This window comes from Prionailurus bengalensis, chromosome B1 (genome assembly GCF_016509475.1).
Source record: "Prionailurus bengalensis isolate Pbe53 chromosome B1, Fcat_Pben_1.1_paternal_pri, whole genome shotgun sequence".
In the NCBI taxonomy this organism is placed as follows: domain Eukaryota; kingdom Metazoa; phylum Chordata; class Mammalia; order Carnivora; family Felidae; genus Prionailurus; species Prionailurus bengalensis.
Window position 1 is genome coordinate 142,974,094 of NC_057344.1, and position 21,790 is coordinate 142,995,883.

At 35.1% G+C, this 21,790-nt stretch overlaps 1 protein-coding gene and 1 long non-coding RNA gene across 5 annotated transcripts in view; both read left to right on the forward strand.

The window, feature by feature from the left end:
- CNOT6L (CCR4-NOT transcription complex subunit 6 like) overlaps positions 1-20,094 on the forward strand; it is a 121,003-nt gene extending 100,909 nt beyond the window's left edge. For 2 of the 4 annotated variants that reach the window (XM_043572407.1, XM_043572406.1), the window contains exons 9-12: positions 584-735; positions 5,064-5,291; positions 7,459-7,661; positions 12,650-20,094. In XM_043572407.1, coding sequence (XP_043428342.1) covers positions 584-735; positions 5,064-5,291; positions 7,459-7,661; positions 12,650-12,862 — 796 coding nt within the window. In that variant the 3' untranslated portion in view covers positions 12,863-20,094. Of the gene's footprint in view, positions 1-583; positions 736-5,063; positions 5,292-7,458; positions 7,662-10,665; positions 10,772-12,649 lie in introns of all 4 variants that reach the window. The other 2 variants (XM_043572409.1, XM_043572408.1) reach the window with 2 other exon arrangements.
- LOC122478758 lies at positions 2,883-4,195 on the forward strand. Its single transcript, XR_006296165.1, has 2 exons — positions 2,883-3,156; positions 3,426-4,195. It is a non-coding gene; the product is annotated as an uncharacterized LOC122478758 (long non-coding RNA).
- Positions 20,095-21,790: the final 1,696 nt, after the last annotated feature.

Here is a 21,790-nt window from a genome sequence, read left to right on the forward strand (position 1 = left end):
TAGTAAAGTTGGCTTCTCCTTAGTTGAGATAAGGGTGTGACCCTGCATTTTCTTGACAAATCTCTTGATGTGGTAAGAATAAAACTGCAAACAGGGTACATAGATTTTACTCTGTTATTTCTCCTTAATTTGCTGATTCAGTTAAGGTTGTGTTCACCTTTAAATACCAGAAAGTTCTAACAATAACTTAAAGAAACAGAAGAAGGGCAGTTTTCTCACACAAGTCCAGATATGGCAGTCCAGAACTGGTTCAGCTACTTCCCAGTCCATAGTGGGCTGGCTTTTGCCTCCCTGCTTCTCACCACATGGATAAAGGTATAAAGAAGGCATATATATATATAAGGCATATATATATATATATATATATATATATGCCTTCTTTGCTACACGGCACTTCTAAGAAAGTTCTTAATCTGACTTCTTACGTTTCACAGGCCAGAGCTGATTGCATGGCCCTTTGCAGATGGAAGATGACTAGGGAGACAGTAAATTGTATCTGTGTCTTGTGCTCCCTCATTTAATGCCTTTTAGTATGATAGTCCAAGTATCTAATATCATAATAATAATGTGTTGTGCCTTTTAGATTTACTTTGGTGCAGAAGCATACAGTGGAATTTAACCAAGTGGCAATGGCTAATTCAGATGGATCCGAAGCTATGCTGAACAGAGTGATGACAAAAGATAATATTGGTGTCGCTGTGGTATTAGAGGTCCACAAAGAACTATTTGGAACAGGTGAGTGCAGTTTAAAACGTTCTTACTAAAAATAAATACCATCCCATGCTTTCCCATCTTAAACAAGTGCACAGACTATTTATTGCACAGTTATTTTCTTGTCTTTAAGGAAAGTTAAGGGAGATGGGTGGGAAAATAACACTATTGTGTAAACCATCATATATTTCTAGAGATATTACTTAATAGGTAATTTCTAAAAAGGAAAGTCTTTAATATTGCAATTAATTCCAAAAGGTTATTTGAAGTAGGAAATGCTTTAGTTAGGCTGAATTTGGAAATTATGATGAGTTGGTTCTATTTCGCCATATTTTTAGCTTCTTGAGTGTGAAATCTTTTGTCTTTAAGGTTAAGCACTTGGCAAGTTTTCTCTAATTTCTTTGTTACATCTCAGTCATTGTCAGGGTAAAAGCAGGATCTTTTATCTACCTGGTACTTATCTTTTACATTTTAGATTATTTATAGCTTCCTTCAAAGTCAGAAACTCAATATGTACTTTGCATATCCAAACCTTTTTCCCCCTTTCTGCTGCCTGCCTTTGAGCATTTCATTGTTTACTTAACTATTATATTTTAGGCAAGAGCACAGAAAAGATGTAAGACCACATTAGGGCTTTATTTTTAAACTTTTTCATGTACTTACTGTAGAAGAAAAGATTTTTGCTTTGGGTATTGATTTGTATTATTCAGACCATGCTTGTCAGACCTCCTTTTCTCTGTTCTTCAGTTTATCCCTCATCATACAATCTTTGATACAGAATTAAAATTTTTTTCTTCTTTTTTTTAGCCTTTCCATTTTTACCTACTTATATGTCCTTTCCAGTCCCATTCTTTCAAAAGTTTGGTACCTCTTTGTCTGGTAATGAGAAAATTGAGTTTCTTTGGAGTTTTATTCTCCTTTTACTTTTCAGAAGAGTAATTATAAATTATACCGTAGACACTTTTCACATTTTGAAATATGTCTCATAGTCCTATGAGGGAATTTAATATTATAGAAGGTGTTCATGGCCCCTTTGTTTTTAATAGTTTTTAATTTTTAATATAGTGAACATTTAGTCTACAGCCAGAAGTGACACTATAAAACTTCCAGGAAAGAATGGAGCTTAGAGAATTTTTGCCACAAATTTTTATATTATGATCAAATTGCATTAAAAATGACTATTTCTATGTTTGTAAATCATGTATCTGATAAGGGGTTACTCTCCAAAATATATAAATATCTCATAAAGCTTAGTAGCAAAACAAAAAAACAAAAAACAATCAGGTTAAAATATAGGCAGAGGGTCTGAATAGACATTTTTTCAAAGACAGAGATGGCCATCAGGCATATGAAAAGATATTCACCATCACTAATAATGAGAGAAATGGAAATCAAAACCACACTGAGATAGTTATAGTAGTTAGTGTGTCTATTATCAAAAGGACAAGAAATAACAGGTCTTGTTGAGGATGTGGAGAAAAGAGAACCCTTGTGCACCATTGGTGGGAATATAAACTGGTGCAAATACTATAGAAAACAGTATGGAGGTTCCACAAAAATTAAAAACAGAACTACCATATGATTCAGCAATTCCACTTCTGGATATTTATCCAAAGAAAATGAAAATACTAACTTGACAAGATATATGCACCTTCATGTGTATTGCAGCATTATTTACAATAGCCATGACATGGAAGCAACCTAAATATCCATAAAAGATGAATGGATACAGAAAAGGTAGTATATATGCACAATGAAATACTATTCAGCTATAAAAAGAATATCTGCCATTTGTAATGATGAGTTGACCTTGAGGGCATTATTTTAAATGGAATAAATCAGAGAAAGAAATATTGTACAATCTCACTTATCTATGGAATTTAAAGAACAAAACAAATGAGCAGAGAAAACAAAACCAAAATGTCAATTGTACCTCAATTTTTTTTTTAATTTTTAATGTTAATTCACTTTTGAAAGAGAGAGCACAAGCAGGGGAGAGGCATAGAGAGAGAGAGAGAGAGAGAGAGAGAGAGAGAGAGAGAGAGAGGGAGGGAAGGAGACACAGAATGTGAAGCAGGCTCCAGGCTCTGAGCTGTCAGCACAGAGCCTGATGTGGGGATGCAACTCACGAACCGCCCCCCCAGATCATGACCTGAGCCAACTGACTGAGCCACCCAGGGTGCCCTCAAATTTAAAAAAATGACTCCTTCTGCCACGTATAACAGACACTTCCGTTACTTATTACTCAACATTGAAGATAATTTTACCTTGGTGTAAGGTGAAAGGAAACTATCAAAATAGTAGACTAGAAAGTTAGGTCTTTTTCTACAGAGTTTATATTTTCAATAGAAAAATTTAAGAGACATTTGTATAGATTTTTTTTCGTAGTTTCAAGTTTTTATTTAAATTCCAGTTAGTTAACATACAGTGTAATGTTAGTTTCAGGTATAGAATTTTTTTTTTTTTTCTGAAATTTATTGACAAATTGGTTTCCATACAACACCCAGTGCTCATCCCAAAAGGTGCCCTCCTCAATACCCATCACCCACCCTCTCCTCCCTCCCACCCCCCATCAACCCTCAGTTTGTTCTCAGTTTTTAACAGTCTCTTATGCTTTGGCTCTCTCCCATTCTAACCTCTTTTTTTTTTTTTTTCCTTCCCCTCCCCCATGGGTTCCTGATAAGTTTCTCAGGATCCACATAAGAGTGAGTCAGGTATAGAATTAAATGGTTCAGCACTTACATATAACACCTGCTTCTCATCACAATAATCACCCTCCTTAATACCCATCACCCATTTAACCCATCCCCCCATCTCCCTTCTAGCAATCCTCAGGTTGTTCTCTTTATTTAAGAGTCTTTTTTATGATTTGCCCCCCGACCCCCGCCTGTATTCATCTCTTTGGTTTCTTAAATTTGGTGTTTGTCTTTCTCTGATTGACTTATTTCACTTAGCATAATACTCTCTAGTTCCATCCATGTCATTTCAAATGGCAAGATTTCATTCTTTTTTGATGGCTGAGTAGTGTAACTGCTGTATCATAGGATAGTAATATAGAAATTTTAATAGAAAAATTAATTTTGCATGTTGACTAATATTACATTAGTATAAAAATATATAAAGTGAAAAGGTCCATATCTCATTCATACTCTCTTGTTAATTTCTTTACTCATTACTACATAGAGACTGTATGTGTATAGTTATATTTAAATGTATCATGTCACACAAATTGAGCTTTGTGTTTTAAATATTTTATGGATGTCTTTATTAACTGTTGTTTATGAATGTTAACTGAGTTTAATTTTCACAATTTTTAATGTATTATCTATCTTGTCTCCCATTTCAAAAGGTAATGCTTTGACAACATTTAAAAAATTTTAGGTGGTGGGGAAGAACCTTAAAGTTTTCTGGTTGAATATCTCACTTTCCAAATGAACCTGAGTACCAAAAAAGTTATGTGACTGGCCCAACACCAAAGTAAATACTAAAAAAAAAAAACACAAGTCAAAAACCCAAGTGTCCACATTTTGAAAGCACATTACTCTCTAAGTCTCCTTTTTAAAATTTACTTGGGTGTGTGATATGAATTTGTTTTGGTAGGAAACTTCCTTCCTTACATAATTTATATGATATATAAATGGTGTTTTATATATATATATATATATATATAACCATATATATATATATATATATATGGTGTTACTGCCTTTTATTATGACCTATCACTGATGTGCTCAGGGAATGCATGGTGAAGGAGTACTGAACAGTGGGAAGAATTTAAATTTAAGGTTTAGGTCATTCAAATAACTGAAAAGCTGCCTCATTAGGTAATTGTGATCTTTAAATGACAGAGATATTTAAAGTACTTCTTTACAGCAAGAACTCATCAAATGAAGTACTAGAATCAAATATTGATTATATCATGATACAATTCTTAACTTGGGCATATAGAGCAGAAGTTGGCAAACTTTTTCTGTAAAGGGCCAGATAATTAATATTTGGACTACATGTAGTCTCTGTCACAGTCTTTCCAAGAAATTTTTGTAGAAATTTTTAAAAATGTAAAACCAGGCTTAGCTCATACAGGCTGTATAAAAACAGGTGGTGGGCCAGATTTAGCCCATGGCTGCAGTTTGTCTACCCTGATCTAGAGGAGTAATTCCTATGTAGGGATTGCCAGAATCTTAGCACATCAGCTTCTAAAAACTACGTTTTGAGATAAAGGGGAAGATATACATTAATGGGGAAAAAAATAAGGAAGAGGCTATGGATTTGAGGGAGAAAACCTTAAGATGCTGCTCTTTTGATACATAAAACAATCTTCTCCTCCTTTTTCTAATGTTTAAATTTAGGTATGAAGCCTATTCATGCTGCAGACAAACAGCTGCTTATAGTGGCAAATGCCCACATGCATTGGGACCCAGAGTATTCTGATGTGAAACTTATCCAGACCATGATGTTTGTCTCAGAGGTTAAAAACATTCTGGAGAAAGCCTCTAGTAGGCCTGGCAGCCCAACTGCAGATCCTAATTCCATCCCGCTGGTGCTATGTGCAGATCTTAACTCATTGCCAGATTCAGGTATTTATAACATCATTTCCTCATTGCTTTCAGTTTTACTCTAACTTCTCTTTGGAGGACCAGCCACCTCCCAACTTTTGAGTGGAGAATTTCTCTGCTAAATTAGAGAGTGTATTAATAAGACTCCTGGGAAGATAGGGCATGGGGTTAATTGAGAGTTTAGTAAAGAAGCTATTTATAAAGATGTGTACAGGGTTAAGGGACACAAAACGATGGGCGATGCAGTACTCTACCACTTGGGGAATTTGAGGCCCTTTACCACACCTTCACCTAAAGGTTTGGAAAGTGGTGGGAACTGCTGTCACAACTTGGAAAATGTAGTTCTAAGGAGAGGGTTATGTAGCAGGAGCAATGGCTTTAAGTTATAACTGATGCTGTCAATCTCTGGCATCAACAGAAAATGAGTCAGGGGGAAATGTATATCCCTACCTCACTCTACTCTCCTGCCAGTGCTGCCCATTGACCAAATGCAGCTAGAAGCTAGAGTTGGAGGGGGTTTGTAGTTGTTGCAAGTAAAAATCAGCCTCCTGGAGCACAGAGTGTAATGGGGAAGAGGCAACTAGGAAATATTCAGCAGCAGGAGCTATCTAAGTTTATTAAGGTTGGCCACATTTTAGTGAATTCATTAAGTGATATATGAATGCTGATAATAGGTGCAGAAGACTGACCAACATTCTCCTTGGATTTGACATTACTTCTTGAGCTCCACTAAACTACTTTATGTCCTAACTAATTTTAGATCTTTGCAAAAAACTAGTTCTGCATTTTAGATATTCAAGTTCAAATGTAAAATGTTCAGTTATTACTATTTTGCTATTACTGAAGCATATTCTAAATTTTATACATTTTCAGTAAGCTATTTTAAATTGTTTAGATAATCCCTCAACAATAAATGTGAAAAAACCCAAATGCTTGCAATTGGAAATTCATAAAAATCACAAATCTAGAAAATATCTACTTTTTTCCTTAGTAAATAAATGCTGAAATCATCCTCTTACAAATGTTTGTCTTTAGCCCCTAACCCAATTGACACCTTAACCATGCCTTCTTTGCTAAGTTCTGTTTTTTTGAGTTGAAATGCTCTCAAGTATAAGTTTCTCCCATCTCAGTTAAGCCAGTGAGCTGTCATTTGAAAGCACAGCACGATGAGCTGATTCTGGAGCCAGACTGTCAGAGTTGGATTCGGTTCTACCACTTAGAAGTGCAATCTATGACTAAGTTCTTTATTTTTAAATAAGAGGGGAATAATTTTATCCACCGCATAAAGCTGCTTGTGAGGTTTAAGTGTATAAAGCAGTGCCTGGCGTATAATAAATGCTAGATAAATGATCACTCCTTTTCACCTCTTCACAGTACTGATACTGTGTTTCATCATTTATTCATTATATGTTGTTATCATTCCTGATCACAAATAGAAAGAGATGGCTGACCATGTTCACTGATCATCATCATCATTAGGGTTGTGATATATTTTTCATTTTACTTATTAAATGGAAGCAATGTATTTTTGAATGCTTCTACTCTCTTTAGCTTTTTAGACACATCTAATATTTTTGACCAAGTAGTGTATCTGGAGTATATGATGTTCTTTATAGTATCAGACTGAAAGAATTCCCTGTAGCTCAAAATAAAGAATATTTCATAGCTGAAACTATAAATATTGAAATGTTGAAGATGCAAGATCTATTTTTGTTATAAATGATTTTTTATTATGTATGCTATATTTTACATACTCCGAAAGTTGATTGCATGGAACAGTTAAATACTAAAGAAGTAGTGGTTTAGGATAATATTCTAAAAGGCTTCAGAGTCAAAACCTTCTTAGTGAATGCCACCTTGGGCCCAGGAATCATCTTTAGCTTGAAGTACCATTAAGAAAACTGAAGATATTTCTGGGTGACCCTGATGCTTTGCTCCGAAGTAGGCAAATACCCTTCAGTTTGATTTAACCATAAGAAATTGTTGGTGTTTGTTTATTTTATTGTTTCTTGTTTTGTTTTGTTTTGTTTTGTTTTGAACTGTCACAAAAAGGCAGTTGCATATGGGTCAACCTAATAAAACCACTCTGAACCTGGTACATCCACCTGACCACAAAATTTTGGTCACAAAGTCTTACATAACGTCTAAATGCTAAATGATAGTATTTCTTCCTTCTTTATTCTGCTAGGTGTCGTGGAATATTTAAGCAATGGAGGAGTAGCTGACAACCATAAAGACTTCAAGGAACTAAGGTACAATGAGTGTCTTATGAACTTCAGCTGCAATGGAAAGAATGGAAGCTCAGAAGGGAGAATCACACATGGCTTCCAACTGAAGAGCGCCTATGAAAATAACTTGATGCCTTACACCAATTACACCTTTGATTTCAAAGTGAGTGACTGCCTCTGAGCTGGTATAGAAATTATTTCAAATACAAACATAGGGCAAGGAAGGTCTATATTATTATATGCCTAATTGTATAATATTCAGGAGTTTTTATATTCTCTGTCTTGGCTAACTTTGTCCCTAAATGTAAGGAGGTTTGTTATTTTTCTTTTTTGTTATTGCTGACTTGAGAATTTTTTGAACCCTGATTTTTTCAAATTTCAAGTAATATTGATAAATAGCAAAAACTTCCAAAATGCTCACTTTGTGCCAGGCACCATTAAAAGCACTTTGTTTAAAAAAAAAATTTATGTTTGTTTGAGAGCAGGGGAGGGGCAGAGAGAGACGGAGACACAGAATCCGAAGCAGGCTCCAGGCTCTGAGCTGTCAGCACAGAGCCGGATGTGCTTGAACTCATGGACCATGAGGTCATGACCTCTGAGCTGAAGTCAGATGCTTAACCGACTGAGCCACTCAGGCGCCCCAAAGCACATTGTATTTTTTAATATCGTTAATCTTCACCTGTCTATACCATCCTTAAATTTCAGTAAGAATCTAAATATTAAGCATCCTGATTAGTTAAGTTCATCTTGAATGAATATATAATATTCTCTTAAAAATTTCTTAGTACATTCCTTCGATGTCTTGGTTACCTTTAAATTTTCCAAGTTTCTTTGGAAGATGAGGTTACAGAGGGTTGTACTTAGGGTCTGATATATATCCATGTAGTCAAACTATTACCTTCCCAGGCAGGAGAACAAAAGAAAGATACCTTTGCAGAATAAGAAAAAAAAATTTAGAGGGCCCATTGTACAAGACAAATTGTTCTTTAGAAAACGATTGATTGTAGTGGTTTTCTGTAATCAGGTTTACTTTCCCTTTGCCAATTTATCTGATCACTGCCTGTAGCTGTTTTATTGTTTGACTTTCTGGCATTTCAGGCCATCTATACCAAAATCTTATACTATCCTGAAAAAAATGCAGATTTTAGAAAGTCGTTTGGTATTAGAAGCCTAGAGGGAATATAATAAAAATACCAAAGGAAATTTTCAAAATGGGCTCTTCACACCTCCAATAACTTTTTTTTTTATATTTTCAGTGCTTGTTAGCCACTTTCTAAGGAACAAATAGTAGGAAGAAGAAAGGAAATTTGTGTGCTGATGGTATTAGTCAGCTTTTGTAATCATGAAGTGGAGACAAAAATTGCTTAGAAGAAAGTGAATCTAATTTTAGTATTTTTATGTTAGAGCAGATAATACTATCTCTAGCGATAGTTGCTTTTGTTCAAATCACTCATATGCAGTAATGTGCTGATAGATATTTAATAACCAGATTTCTGTAAATTAGAAGCCCTAACTTGTGGTGTTTGTTGATTTCTGTGGTGTAAGTATTCCCACTATGGTAGATTTCAAGCTCCCAAATAATACCATTGAATTCAGAGTTGAGATGAAGCACTAAGAAAGCGGGAACTAGCCTACTATAGCACACCGCTGGTCTTCCATAAGCTTAAAGGAAACTTCTAGATTTAATGATACACAGTTTGTTATAAGTTAATTGTCATCTTTTTGACTGTATTGATATATGATACATCTCTGCCAGCACAAGCCAGAAAACCTAAATTAAAGTTCCCTAAAATAAGTGTTTAATAATTCTACAGCTTGTTTTGGCAAGTGTGTGGTTCAAAAGACCAAATCATTTCTAAGTCATCTAGGCTTTGATAGAAGTTATTTTTTCCTTGTCCACAAAGTGAAAATTTGGGTTATTAAACTAAGCCATCTTTCTTAATCTTCTGAATTGTTTTAAAATCCTTTGTTGATATTTCTTCAAAAGATTTTACGTTTTTAATAATTGTATCAAAAATCTTATTGGGGCGCCTGGGTGGCTCAGTCAGTTAAGCGTCCATCTTCAGCTCAGGTCACGATCTCGCGGTCCGTAAGTTCGAGCCCGCGTTGGGCTCTGTGCTGACTGCTCAGAGCCTGGATTTGTGTCTCCCTCTCTCTCTGACCCTCCCCCGTTCATGCTCTGTCTCTCTCTGTCTCAAAAATAAATAAACGTTAAAAAAAAAATTAAAAAAAAAAATCTTATTGAACCATTTGCACTGTCCAAAGACGTACAGGTAAAGAACCAAAGGTACATTACTCAGAGTGTTTGATGTTTGAATATGTAGGATAGGATGAGATGGAAGGACAGTTATAAATCTCTGAGAGACAGGCATGTATGGGAAGATAAATATTCTGGCTGGTTGGCTAGATCAATGGATGGGATGAGGGGGTGGGATAGGATGACCAGAGAACAAACTGTAAGGGCATTCCTAACAGAGAATGAAGCTTTTATCCAAGTAACAATGAATGTTTCAATTTTATACAAAGCATTTTATACCATCCCAGTATTAAAGGCAGTCAGTAAAAATAGGTAATATCAAATATAAAAATGTTATGTAATTAGTATTACATAAAGATCCAAATACAGTATTCTGTCATCCCATCAGTGGATTGTTGTTATTATCATTATTTTTTACTTGGCTTAGCATTTGTTTACTTTCTTGGTCCTTGATGAAGTTAGAAATGTAGAAAAGTGATATTTAGAACTCAGATTCATTTAATCTAGAACTTACTTGGAACATACCAAAGGGTGGGTAAGCAGTTAGGAAAATTACTTGTAGAACAGGTGTCTTAGTGATAGCTAACAATATGCACCACAGACTGTGTGACTTAGACTGGATGTGTAAGATCAGGGTACTGGCATGGTTGGGTTCAGATGAGGGCCCTCTTCCAGGTTGCAGACAGCTGTTTTCTTATATCCTCACGTGACAGAGAGGCTGAAAGAGCTCTCTCTGGGGTCTCTTTTTATAGAGCGACTAATCCCATTCATGAGAGTACCACCTTCATGACCTAATTACCTCCCTAAAGTTTGTACCTCTTACTGCCATCACGTTAGGAGTTAGGATTTTTGTGAATTTGGGGGGAACAGAAACATTCAGACCATAACACCAGATTCATTGAATTAACAGCTTAATTCAGACTTTCTACTGCTGCTGCTCTTTCCCCATCAATCTAAGGGTGTGCCTGAACCAGTTAATGAAAAGAGGAAGGACAATTTTCATATTTTGTCAAGTAGTAAGTCTGAAGTCTTTCTCTGTTACATTATGAAATTTATAATATACGATTTTCTCTTTTATAAGACAATACTTAGCATAATGCTAGCTCATAAATTATTTTCATCATTTTTACTTTTTTTCCAAATATAGTTTTATAGACTTACTATAGTTTTTCCTAATACAGACTGTTTTCCCACATTGTAGCCTTTTTTAAAAACAAGTTTGAGTCGAAAAAAGATTAAAAATCATTAGTTTAGTAACCTACTTTGTAGATATAACAATGTGTAAATGTGCATACATATGTACAAATATTTGGGTGAGTTTGTAGATATGATCTTGCTAATAAGGGTTTTGATAAGAGCTTTTCCTCTGGATGTTTCAAACTAAGAAAATAGGTACAAGTGATACCTCCAATTAAATGCATCTGACTTTCTGGAGTGTTTAACATCTTTCTTGGGGCCTATGTTTGCAAAGGATTCTGCAAGTCTAGCAGCTGATGTACATAATGACACTCTAATAAAGTGATGTGGGAGGTTTATGGAACATAAGTGACAGAATATTTCATTTGTGTTTTGTTTAGTTTATAGTTGAAAGAAAGGATGGTCTCATAAATGCTAGTAAATCTACCCTGACCCTTGTTAACCTTTTTCCTAAAATGCCACTGCAAAATTAGGCATTAGCCAAAATGAAAGGATAATACCTTGTACTCACATAATTTCTTAACTATTCGACTTGGAGTGTTAATGGCAGAAAATCCTTGGATTCAAGTAGGTACCTTAATTTGTGGCAAGGTTAAGGTTTGTAAATGTTCAGCAAAGCCCTCTTCCTCAAAAGAACTATCTCCTTAATTTGGTCATGGTCATGTCAAAATCAACCTGAGGTAATTATTTCCAAATTTCATAATAAATTTTTTTCACCAAAAGTTTTTTCTTTCTTTCTTCTTTTTTTTCTTAAGTAGCCCATTTCACTGTGATAACCATTTAAAATATTGCTGGAACTCATTATGTATAGCATTTGTAAGTAGATACTTCCAGATCTGGAAATATTTCTTCATACTTGGGCTCAGGCTCTCTTGATGTGGATAGGAAGAAATTTGACTTTACTGTCTTGTCTCCACAGCCTGGGGCAATAAAAAGCACTTCAGTTTTAAAGCTTAATGATCAGACAAACCAAATAAATCATCTAGTTCTCAGAGACAAAACTGATATAAATATATAGGGCCCTGCTGAATATTTTTTGCTAAGGAATCCAAAATTTACAGTATATTTATAGTTGTGAAAATGAGTATTCTAAAGAACACATTAGAAACGTTAACTGTAGGTAGTATTTTGTAAGTATGTAGCATATCTGGGAAAGCTGAACTAGAACTGGCAAATCTGAAAACATGCTTTACCATGGCTTTGTGTGTTTGGATATCTTGATGTGTAGATAATGGAAAATAATGCCAATTAACATTAAGAGAATTAATTTGAGTCCTACCTTTTCATTATGCATTTATATTAAAACAGCTTTTTGTAAATGATTTAGTGTAGTTCCCATAACGTTTATACTGATGGATTTAATTTCACTAACCTAAGCAAGACATTTTTAAAGATGCCTAGACATAATTTGGTGTGTTTAGCTTCTCAGTTTGCTTACCACTTACGCACAAATGCAAGGCTTTATGACTCCAGTAGGGCCCTGTATTTCCCTATTTAGCCGTCTTTATTTCATGTCCTACCCACTGAAGATTTGAGCCTTACATGACCCCATTGTCAAGACAACAGGTACTACAAGTACAAGTTACTCAGGTATTTGGCTTTTACAAATTATGGATTGTTTTTTATATATCTTGAGTTACTCTTTTTTTTCTAAGCATATTTTTTTTCTTTTTTCTCAATCCCCAATCTCTTTCCAGGGCGTGATTGACTACATTTTCTATTCCAAGACTCATATGAACGTGCTTGGTGTCCTGGGGCCTTTAGATCCTCAATGGCTGGTTGAGAACAACATCACTGGGTGTCCACACCCTCACATCCCTTCAGACCACTTCTCACTGTTAACACAACTTGAACTCCACCCTCCACTTCTGCCTCTTGTCAATGGTGTTCACTTGCCTAATCGGAGGTAGTGGAGTACTGCCCCGCAAAGACGGGGGGATCTGTTGCTATGGACCTGTACAGTTGTAAATCAAAGTATGTAGGAGTGAAGTATGGCCATCCTTAAGCTGCTTCTTCAGGTTCCTTTCATTATGTGTTTGCTCTAAGATTTTGTACATTTTTGTGCATATTGGTATCATTTGGCACTAGGGCTGGAACCAAAGTATTACTTTCCAAATTTTTAATCTAACATGTTTTTAAATTGGACCTTTTTCATATTATCTTAGAGTCAGCATTTGTAATTAATAAATCACCAATTCAAGGCCCAACAAGTGTATTTGTTTTTCCAAAACAAATACTTTCTTTTGAATGGTTTCAAATCAACCATTTTTGTAAAAGGTAATTAAAAAGAACTATAAATACAACATTTTAAACTGAATGATGGCATGCCTTGCAGGAAAAATTTCTTGGATTTCTGTTTTCCATTATAACAAACTGGTTTTTGACTCCCCAAGTCTTTTGCACATTAACAAAGCACTTAAATTTGCTAGATCTGTACATAAACGATGATATAGCCTTTAACCATAATAAGAAAAATTGAGAAATTAAAGGTGGTTGCACAATATGCTTTCAAAATCAAGCATTTAACAGTACATGACAGTTGGGCAAGTGCTGGTTATTTTTTTGTTTTGTTTTGAAGAATCACTCTGTATTTTGTTCCTCTATTAGTTGTAACCTCATTAGAAGTATTAATTTTAAGCCTTTCTCTCCAGTTTATTTATTGGGGAACAGTGGGTAATTTCTACTGCCACACATCTTGAAAATAGAATTTTTTTACATTTAGGATGCCCACAAAATTAGTGTCCAGTATTTTTAATTATTCCCATCCACCTTTTTCTGCCTGGTTGTGCTAAAAAGAAACAGATATTATATGATCTGTATGATTTTTGCAGTTATAGTCAAATGTTAAAAAACAAACAAACAAAAAAAAACCAGAACAACTGCTGAATGAAAAGACCCTGATCAAAGTTTTAAAAGGGAAAAGTGATACAAATATTTCATGTGTTTCCCAAAGTAGGGCAAGTGTCTGCTGGTTTTGGCTTTTTGAGGTGGAAAAGATTTTGGAGGGAGAGAGAACAGGGAGTAGTTGAAAACCTCAGATCATTTTTCCTGACTCTAGTTGCCAAATGGCCATTATATGCTTTTAATCTTTGTTTCTGTTGTCTGTCAGGGTTGAATTAAGAAGCTACTGGTTTATTCCCAACTGTTGATGCTCTTTAGAAACTTTGGAATCCTTTTTTTGCCCAGGAGGGGCCAGTTGAAAATCTGTGACTCAAGAGGCAGTGATCGTAATAACCGTTTTCTGGGGGAAAAAATTGGTTGGCTACTTGATGTTAATTATGGCACAGTAACAGGAAAAGGTTGTGTCTGTGTTTTTAAGTTTTTCTTTATTCTGCTTTTTTGCTGCTATAAGAGTTTTCTGAAATTTATATTTTAAACTTTTCATGCACTTTACTGTTTCTAGTCTCAAAATGTGATATTTTTAATAAACAAGAAATTTTCCATTATGTGAATGAAATTTTAAAAGAAAATAGCCTATATTTGTGTCTCACTAATATATAAAGTACAGGTCAAATTTAAATTATTTAATTAGTTTTAAATATATACAATTTGTCTCCTCTTTCAAACCTGACATCGTAGGCTGTTTTATTAGTCTTAAATGATGCATTTCCTTTGGTCATTTTATACTAATTTCTTCCATAGTAAATTAATCAGGCTATATAATATTTCCCCTGAAGGGTAATTTTAGTGGGACGAGGGTGGTGGGATGATGTAATGTCGTATATGGGATCGCATCAGAAGGGTTCTGTAAAGCCTAAACTCCCTTTTAAAAGTGCCTAGTGATAGAGGCGTTGTTTGTCATCTTTTATAATTGGAATGTAATTGTAGTTGAGTGAAGTTTGATGTAAATAAAATATTCTTTTAAAAATGGTAAAGTACCAGAATAAACAAACAGAAACAAAGAAACAACCCTTAAGGTGACAGATTTTCCTCAATGTGCAGGTATCCCTTCTTATATACCTCAAACATTCAACATCTAGCCATGCAAATTGATTACCTGAACCATAGTACTGGAAAGTAGAATAGCATGAAAAACTTAATTTTGTGGACATTACCTTTTTTTGTAATCAGCTACTGTATGTTTTATTTTAAATCTTTTGTTTTGGGTGGATTTTCTGCTCTGGAGGTATATGCACTAACAAAACATTTTCCTCCTTTCATATACGCATGTTAATTAGCAATGTGAGCAATATTTCCTACCATACTTCACTCCCGATATTTTTTGAGATGTTTGTATAAAATGGAATTTAAAGTTCACTTATGATTGTATATGAACCACAGAGGAGCCCATTTATTAATAAAAAAAACTTTTTTAATAGTTAAATGTAGAGGGAAAAAATAAAAAAAAAATTGGGAAACATTGTAAACAGCTTAAGTTTATTTTGTGTATGATCGAGGCACTCTGTTGCAGGAAGGTGTGTAATTGGGTTCTCTCTGCTTCCAAATGCACTCTTTCAAACCATTCATTATCCTGTGTATTTTTAATGTGGTTTTAGTAAATGTTGGTAGTAGCTCTGTTGAAGTAGGTAATTGTGTTATGTTTTGGGTGGCACACACACTTGGGGCATGGTAACCCAAATTTCATGTGCACGGTTTCCCTTTAGCCCACTGCCCAGATTTCACACACTTTCACCCTTTGTTCCCTTTGTAAAAGGAGTGGTATCTGTTTTGAGCTGCCAATTCAGATGATCAGAAATGCTGCTCTCCTCAGTATTGTCTTGTTAAAACGCATGCCATTTGGAACTTTGGCAGTGAGAAGCCAAAAGGAAGAGGTGAATGACATAGGGTATATATTCAATGAAAGTAAAATATTTATGCTTATATACTTTCTAGTTCTCAGAATAAGTTTAATAAGCTTTATGCCATGGGGCTGCTGCATATTTTATGTGAAGTTAAGAGAAAATTTGGGCATTTTTAGGTTGTGATAATGTGTTGTGTTTTTTTTTTAACTGTTAAATATGATTTCTGATCTTTGTGTAAGAACTGGAGTGTTCTTTAAATTTATTGAAACAGTGTTTGAGGAAGGGAAAACTGCACTGTTTGCTATTACAACAGTCCTACAAGTGCATGTCAAGTCACCCACTCTCTCAGGCATCAGTATCCGCCTCATAGCTTTACACATTTCGATGGGGAATATTGCAGCATCCTCAGGACTGACATCTGAGAAAGGCTCAAATCCACTTACTGCTCCTTGCTTGTTGACTTTGTTTTAAAATATTGTGCCTGGTGTCAACTTTTAAGCAACAGCACTGCCTAAAAGCAAGCAGAGAACAGAATCCCAGCACCATTCTATAGGCAACTTTTTAGAATTCAGATATAGTAAATCTGTTCGAGATTTATGATGTTTTATGTAAAAAAAATTTTGTACAACGTAGCTGAATATTTTTGTTTCATTTCTTTGATGTAAGGCGTGTGAACGTTCGTTTGAATATCACATGTTAAAGTCAGGTAATGGCACAATGGGTTCTGAGACCAGCTTCCCCCCCCTTCCTCCCATTTGCCTTGTTCCAAGCTCTTTCTTTTCAAATTACTTTTCAATATTCATAGGCAGATATTTAATTTTACTAATAAGCATCCTGTGTGAATGTATTAAAGAAGCCACTGTGTTTTAGTCTTATAGTTTGCAGAAGTATAAAGCTTCATTCTTCTTTGTCCCTCTTATTTGGTATGTTACAGTTATGTATTGAATCACAGAGATGGGAGAAAGTTGAAAGATATCTAAGGCTCATATCACTTGATTCTACAGTGGGTTGTATTAGAATTGAGGATGTGGCACATTAAAACTGGAACATGGGCAAACATAACTATGTTCCATTTAAAAATTGTATTTCTAATTATCTATTAAGTGGGTGAAAAATTAAGTTTGCATTTGTATTCCCAAGAGTTTCTAAAAATCACAAATCCATCTATACTTTCAAATCAAATAGCAAGAAGTAGAATAGCACAAGACAAAATAGGTTAAATGTGTTCTTTGATGGAATCAGAGGCATATTGTTTTCATTCCTAATATAGGGCTAGATTTTCTAGCGAATTGGCTGTGTCCCAGTACTTACAGTACTTACTTGTTTCTAAGTCTTCTATTCTGAGAGATTTTAATAGCTTTGTAAAATGCACTGACTGATCAGTAGCTTTGGCCACAGAAAACATAATCAATTTCTGATACATTTGGCAGGCCATAGAATAATGGTTATATAGCAAGCAATGACTTTATGGCACGTTTTAAAAATAGCATTCAAATATACTTTTTGACAGAAATGTGAATTCTCACATTTATAAGGTATTCTCTTTCTCTCCTACCTGCCCTCCCCTTTAAACAAAAATCAACTTTCTAATATGTAGATTTGTTTAATCTTTTCCTTCTGAATTGTATCATGTTTATAGAACTGTGAGAATTCTAGGTAGACAAATTAGGAAAATCAGAGTATTTTTCTAAGCCAGGAACTTCAAATAAAGTTTTCAATTTGTAGACTGAGAGAACTTTTGTAGTTACGATTGCTTTGAGTGATTTTAATTTTTTTATGGCATCATGATCATCAATTTCAAATCCAAGTAAATTAGTACACCTTTAACCTGGCTTATTTACCAAAGTTGTAATCTGTTTAAGAACAGGATGCCAAAAGCATCTTTCATTTTACAGAACGATTTGGATATCTCTGTTGTATAAGCGTCATCTTAAAGTTTAAGGGTAAGAAGAAAAAAGGAAGCACTTACACTGCAGGGTGTTCTGAATACAAGCCACGAAAAGAAAAAAAGTTTTTTTTTCAGGAAGGTGGTAAGGGAGAGCATGCATATTTCTTGTTTTAACCAAATACCTTCTTTATGTAAGGTTCTCTGTTGAATTACATAAGTCCTACGGCAAGAAATAGGGAGATACTAGGAAAAGCAAGCTTTGTTAACCTACTTAGTAATTTCTTTTGGCGTAGGTTTGTTTGGGTTATTCTTGGAACCAAAGGAAAACAGGCATGTTGAGGTTTTATTCGATGTATATTATGACATTGAAGTAATGGAATGTTTTTAAGTAAAATAGATTTTACTTTCAAAGCATATGAAATAAGGACATTTCTGCCTATTAAATGTTCATTTTTTATGGCACTTACTATAAATTCAGTAGCATTGTACTGAAATTAGAAATTGTGTTATCAGAAATAAATCATATTTTGAAAAAGGTATGTAAATGCCAAGTGATATGACTCTTTTGGCATAGTAGCTTGGTACATTCAGCTTTCAGAAACTTTGAGAAGGCATAGTTTGGCACCTATTAGTAGTTATTTTTCTTACAATATCCCCAGATTTAGATAATTTCCCTACTTGTATGTGTGTCACTTTTAATTCTAAAGGCATAAGAATCATGGTAACTTTTAGAAGTGGTCCTTTCTTGCTCATTTCAGTTTTGTGTTAATTTCTAGTTACTGACCTATGACTGTATTTCCTTTCAAACTATCAGTGGTTATATGTACCACATTTGTTGAATTAGTTATCTTAAAACTCACACAATTGGCTCAGCGTTGATGTGTCAAACAATGGCTTTGCTTCTTAACAGGCTTAGTTTCCTGCTACTTGTTTCAGTGTTGATACAATAAGTGATGCAGTAGTCTGGGTGTGTATGTATTAAGAAGCTGTACTGTTCTTTCTCTGTGCTTAACTTGCTAAAAATATATTCCCTTACCTATGAAATTCCTGAGCGGTGCTCTGCCAACTTTTTTTGGGGGGGAGGAGTTTGGATGGCTGTATTACTGCACACTGGATCTGGAATTGTTCAGTGTTGTGAGTGGCAAATTTCTTAAACACCAGCAGCACTGAGAAGTGCACTATGGGCATTCGTACAGTTGTCCAAATGCAAGCAATTCTTTCATCTAGGAGAAGTTGAGGAATAGAGTTCATTGGAGTACTTGGAATATTTTGAGGAGGATGAACGTTTCAAATTTGGCTTTTTTACCTCTGGATGGGGTGGTATGGAGGGAGATTTTTTTTTTTTTTTTTTTTTAAAGAGAAAGCATGTTTGTACCTTCTCTTTCGGAAAGGCCAGGGTGTTGGTCATATTCACTATAGGTTAATTTATATCTTCTTTTGTGATTTCTTTCAACCATAAAACAAGTGCCAACTAATTGTCCACGAGACGATCTACTCTTCAACTCAATTTACCATTTGAATAGGGAAGGATTCATTTATTCTCATTATTTGGCATTAAACTAATTTATTATTTTGCATAAATTTGAGTAATTATGTGGCCTATAAAGTGTTTTTGTAGCGAATTTAATAGTTGGAAAGAAAAGCACTTGAGTTTAAAACTGAGCAAGATATTTTGGTAATTTTTCCCCTGAATACATAGTAGTTTCTATTGATGTCCCAAAACAAATTCTCCTGTTTTAGGTTGTATATTTACTTTGCTTTTGTCCTAAGAAAATGCCAAGCACTAAATCAATTTGTTACTGTGTTCCAATAATCAGTTTAAAATCTAAGATCTTTCTTTTTTCTTTTCTTTTTTCTTTTCTTTTTCTTTTCTCTTCTTTTCTTTTCTTTCTTTCTTTCTTTCTTTCTTTCTTTCTTTCTTTCTTTCTTTCTTTCTTTCTTTCTTTCTTTCTTTCTTTCTTTCTTTTGAAGATTTAATGAAGTGCCATGTAATTGTAGCTAGTAGTGTTTAATGTTTAATAGACTGGTTCTGTGGTGTTCTAATCATTTAACACTCTGTCATCCTTGAGAAAGTGGTTCTTTCTTACTGAACACATTCTCTCTGACAAAATCACCAGCTGCTTTATTTTTCTATTTATTACAGTTAAACAGTTGATGAGGTCTGAAACTTGACCAAACTGCTCAGCTGAGATGTTTTTCCACAATAGACACTGTACAAATGTGCGTGTATAAGGACACAGTTGGGTGGTAGTATTTTTTCGTTAATGTGAACATTGATTAAACAAAGCAGTCCTGCCTTTTAAATCTTGTGGCAGCTCAGAAGGGAGGTGCTTAAGAACCTTAACTACTATGTCAGATGACAAAATACTTTTTTCCATTTTGGAGATTGGGTACTGCTCACACATGATGTATAGGGCTAAATATATGCTTGTTTCCTTGCACCTGTGTACTTCCTCTTCTCTCCCTCCCTTTCCTTCCCCTGTAGGCAATAAATGGCCATTTTGCAACTGCATACCTTTGTCTTGGTTTTTTACTCTTTATCTGTGCAGTATGTGTCTGCTTTTAGGTGAGTATATCTCTTGGAAAGTTGAAGTAGGAAGCCAAGGTAATTCAGGCAAAAAATTACAAATTTATGCTACATTTTTTTTTTCTCTGACGAACTGCTTAAACAATACTTTGTTTAGAATAGATTTGGAAGTTAGCTATATTTACGACTTGCTTTGGCTGAAGAAATCTGAGCAGAGAGGGACATGTGTCACTTCTGAGTGAAGCTTTAAGACCCAGTGTGCAATTTGCCATATTCCCTTCTCTTGTCTTGGTGATAATGTGGAAGCCTGAGTTGAGATCTACCTTCCCATCCTAGATCTTTGAGTGACTTTGATGAGCAGAGCTCCCCTGCCACCATGCACAGAGCATGTAGTTTGAGTGAGAACTGCCAAATCTCAATGTCTTCACAAACTGAAGTTTTGTTATTGCAGTATGAGCTAGCCCATCCTGATCTACAGTCATCAGATCTGCCCAGTTACTGACATAAACCACTCTTAATAGGTGGACCTCTCAAGACCCAGAGTAAACTCATTCAATAAATATTCAAGTATCTACTATGAACAAGCTGCTTTGGGGATATAAAGTTGGACAGGTTCCCTGTCTAAGTTCCATTTATGACACAGAAAACATCAATGTATTTTAGTCATAGTAAAGGTATCTAAAATCTTAGAATCTTGGAAGGGGGGAGGGAAAGGGCACACAGTGAAATAATTAGTAATTTTGAAACTATGGGGATATTCAGTAGAAAATTGATTTTAAGACACGGTGTGATTGAGACCAGATTGTTCTTGAAGAGCATGAAACAAACTGAGCTATCCAGTTTAACAAGGGCTTAGGGAAGATAATGGCAGATTCTCCTGGAACAGATTGCGAACATTGACAAATCTCTAGGCTAAAGACTCAGTACCTACGAATTGGTCCTTTTTACCCAGGATCCAGTACAAGCCTGTCACTGACCCCAAGAACCCTCTCTTTTTAGAGGCCTTGATGTTGGCCAGCCTTTAGGAAGTACTCCAAAAGTAGAGTCACTTGAAGTGTATCTTGAAGGGACCAGGTGTTGAGACACTGGCTTATTAAGCAGATACTCCTAAAATAGTGCAATCAAGACACTCACCAAGTGTCCTTGCATTCCACCATGTGACCTTGATCAAAATGTACCCTTCTTGGTAAAATAGGTGTAAGAAATGAAATAATTCAAAAAGCAGACACCAAGACCAGCTTGCATACGGATCATTTATTTGGAGAAGTGATCCCAGCAAAGAGTAGGGTAGGAATAATGGAATAAGGAAAACCAAGTCAAGGGTACAATTTTGAGCTGAGCGCCTCTGTGGGCAACTGGGGCGTAACCTTGCTATTGGCTCTTTGGGAGCTGACTAGAATGCACCTCAAAATTGTCTTCATGAGGGATGGGAGAGGAGAGTATGGGCTCCCATGAGAAAAGGGTGTTCATTCTTTTTCCTATGTTTGTGCATCTGTTGTGCTGAATCCAATATAATAGTGGATAAATGGGGCGGTGCAGAAAGCAAAAGGTAAAGTGCTGTTAAACTTGTCTGACATTGGTTGCCAAGCTATGATGTGGGTAAGGAATGAGCTGAGAGGATGTGAGGCAGAGCACAAGAGGAGTCTGACACGACGCACTCATCTCAACAAAATACGGAGTA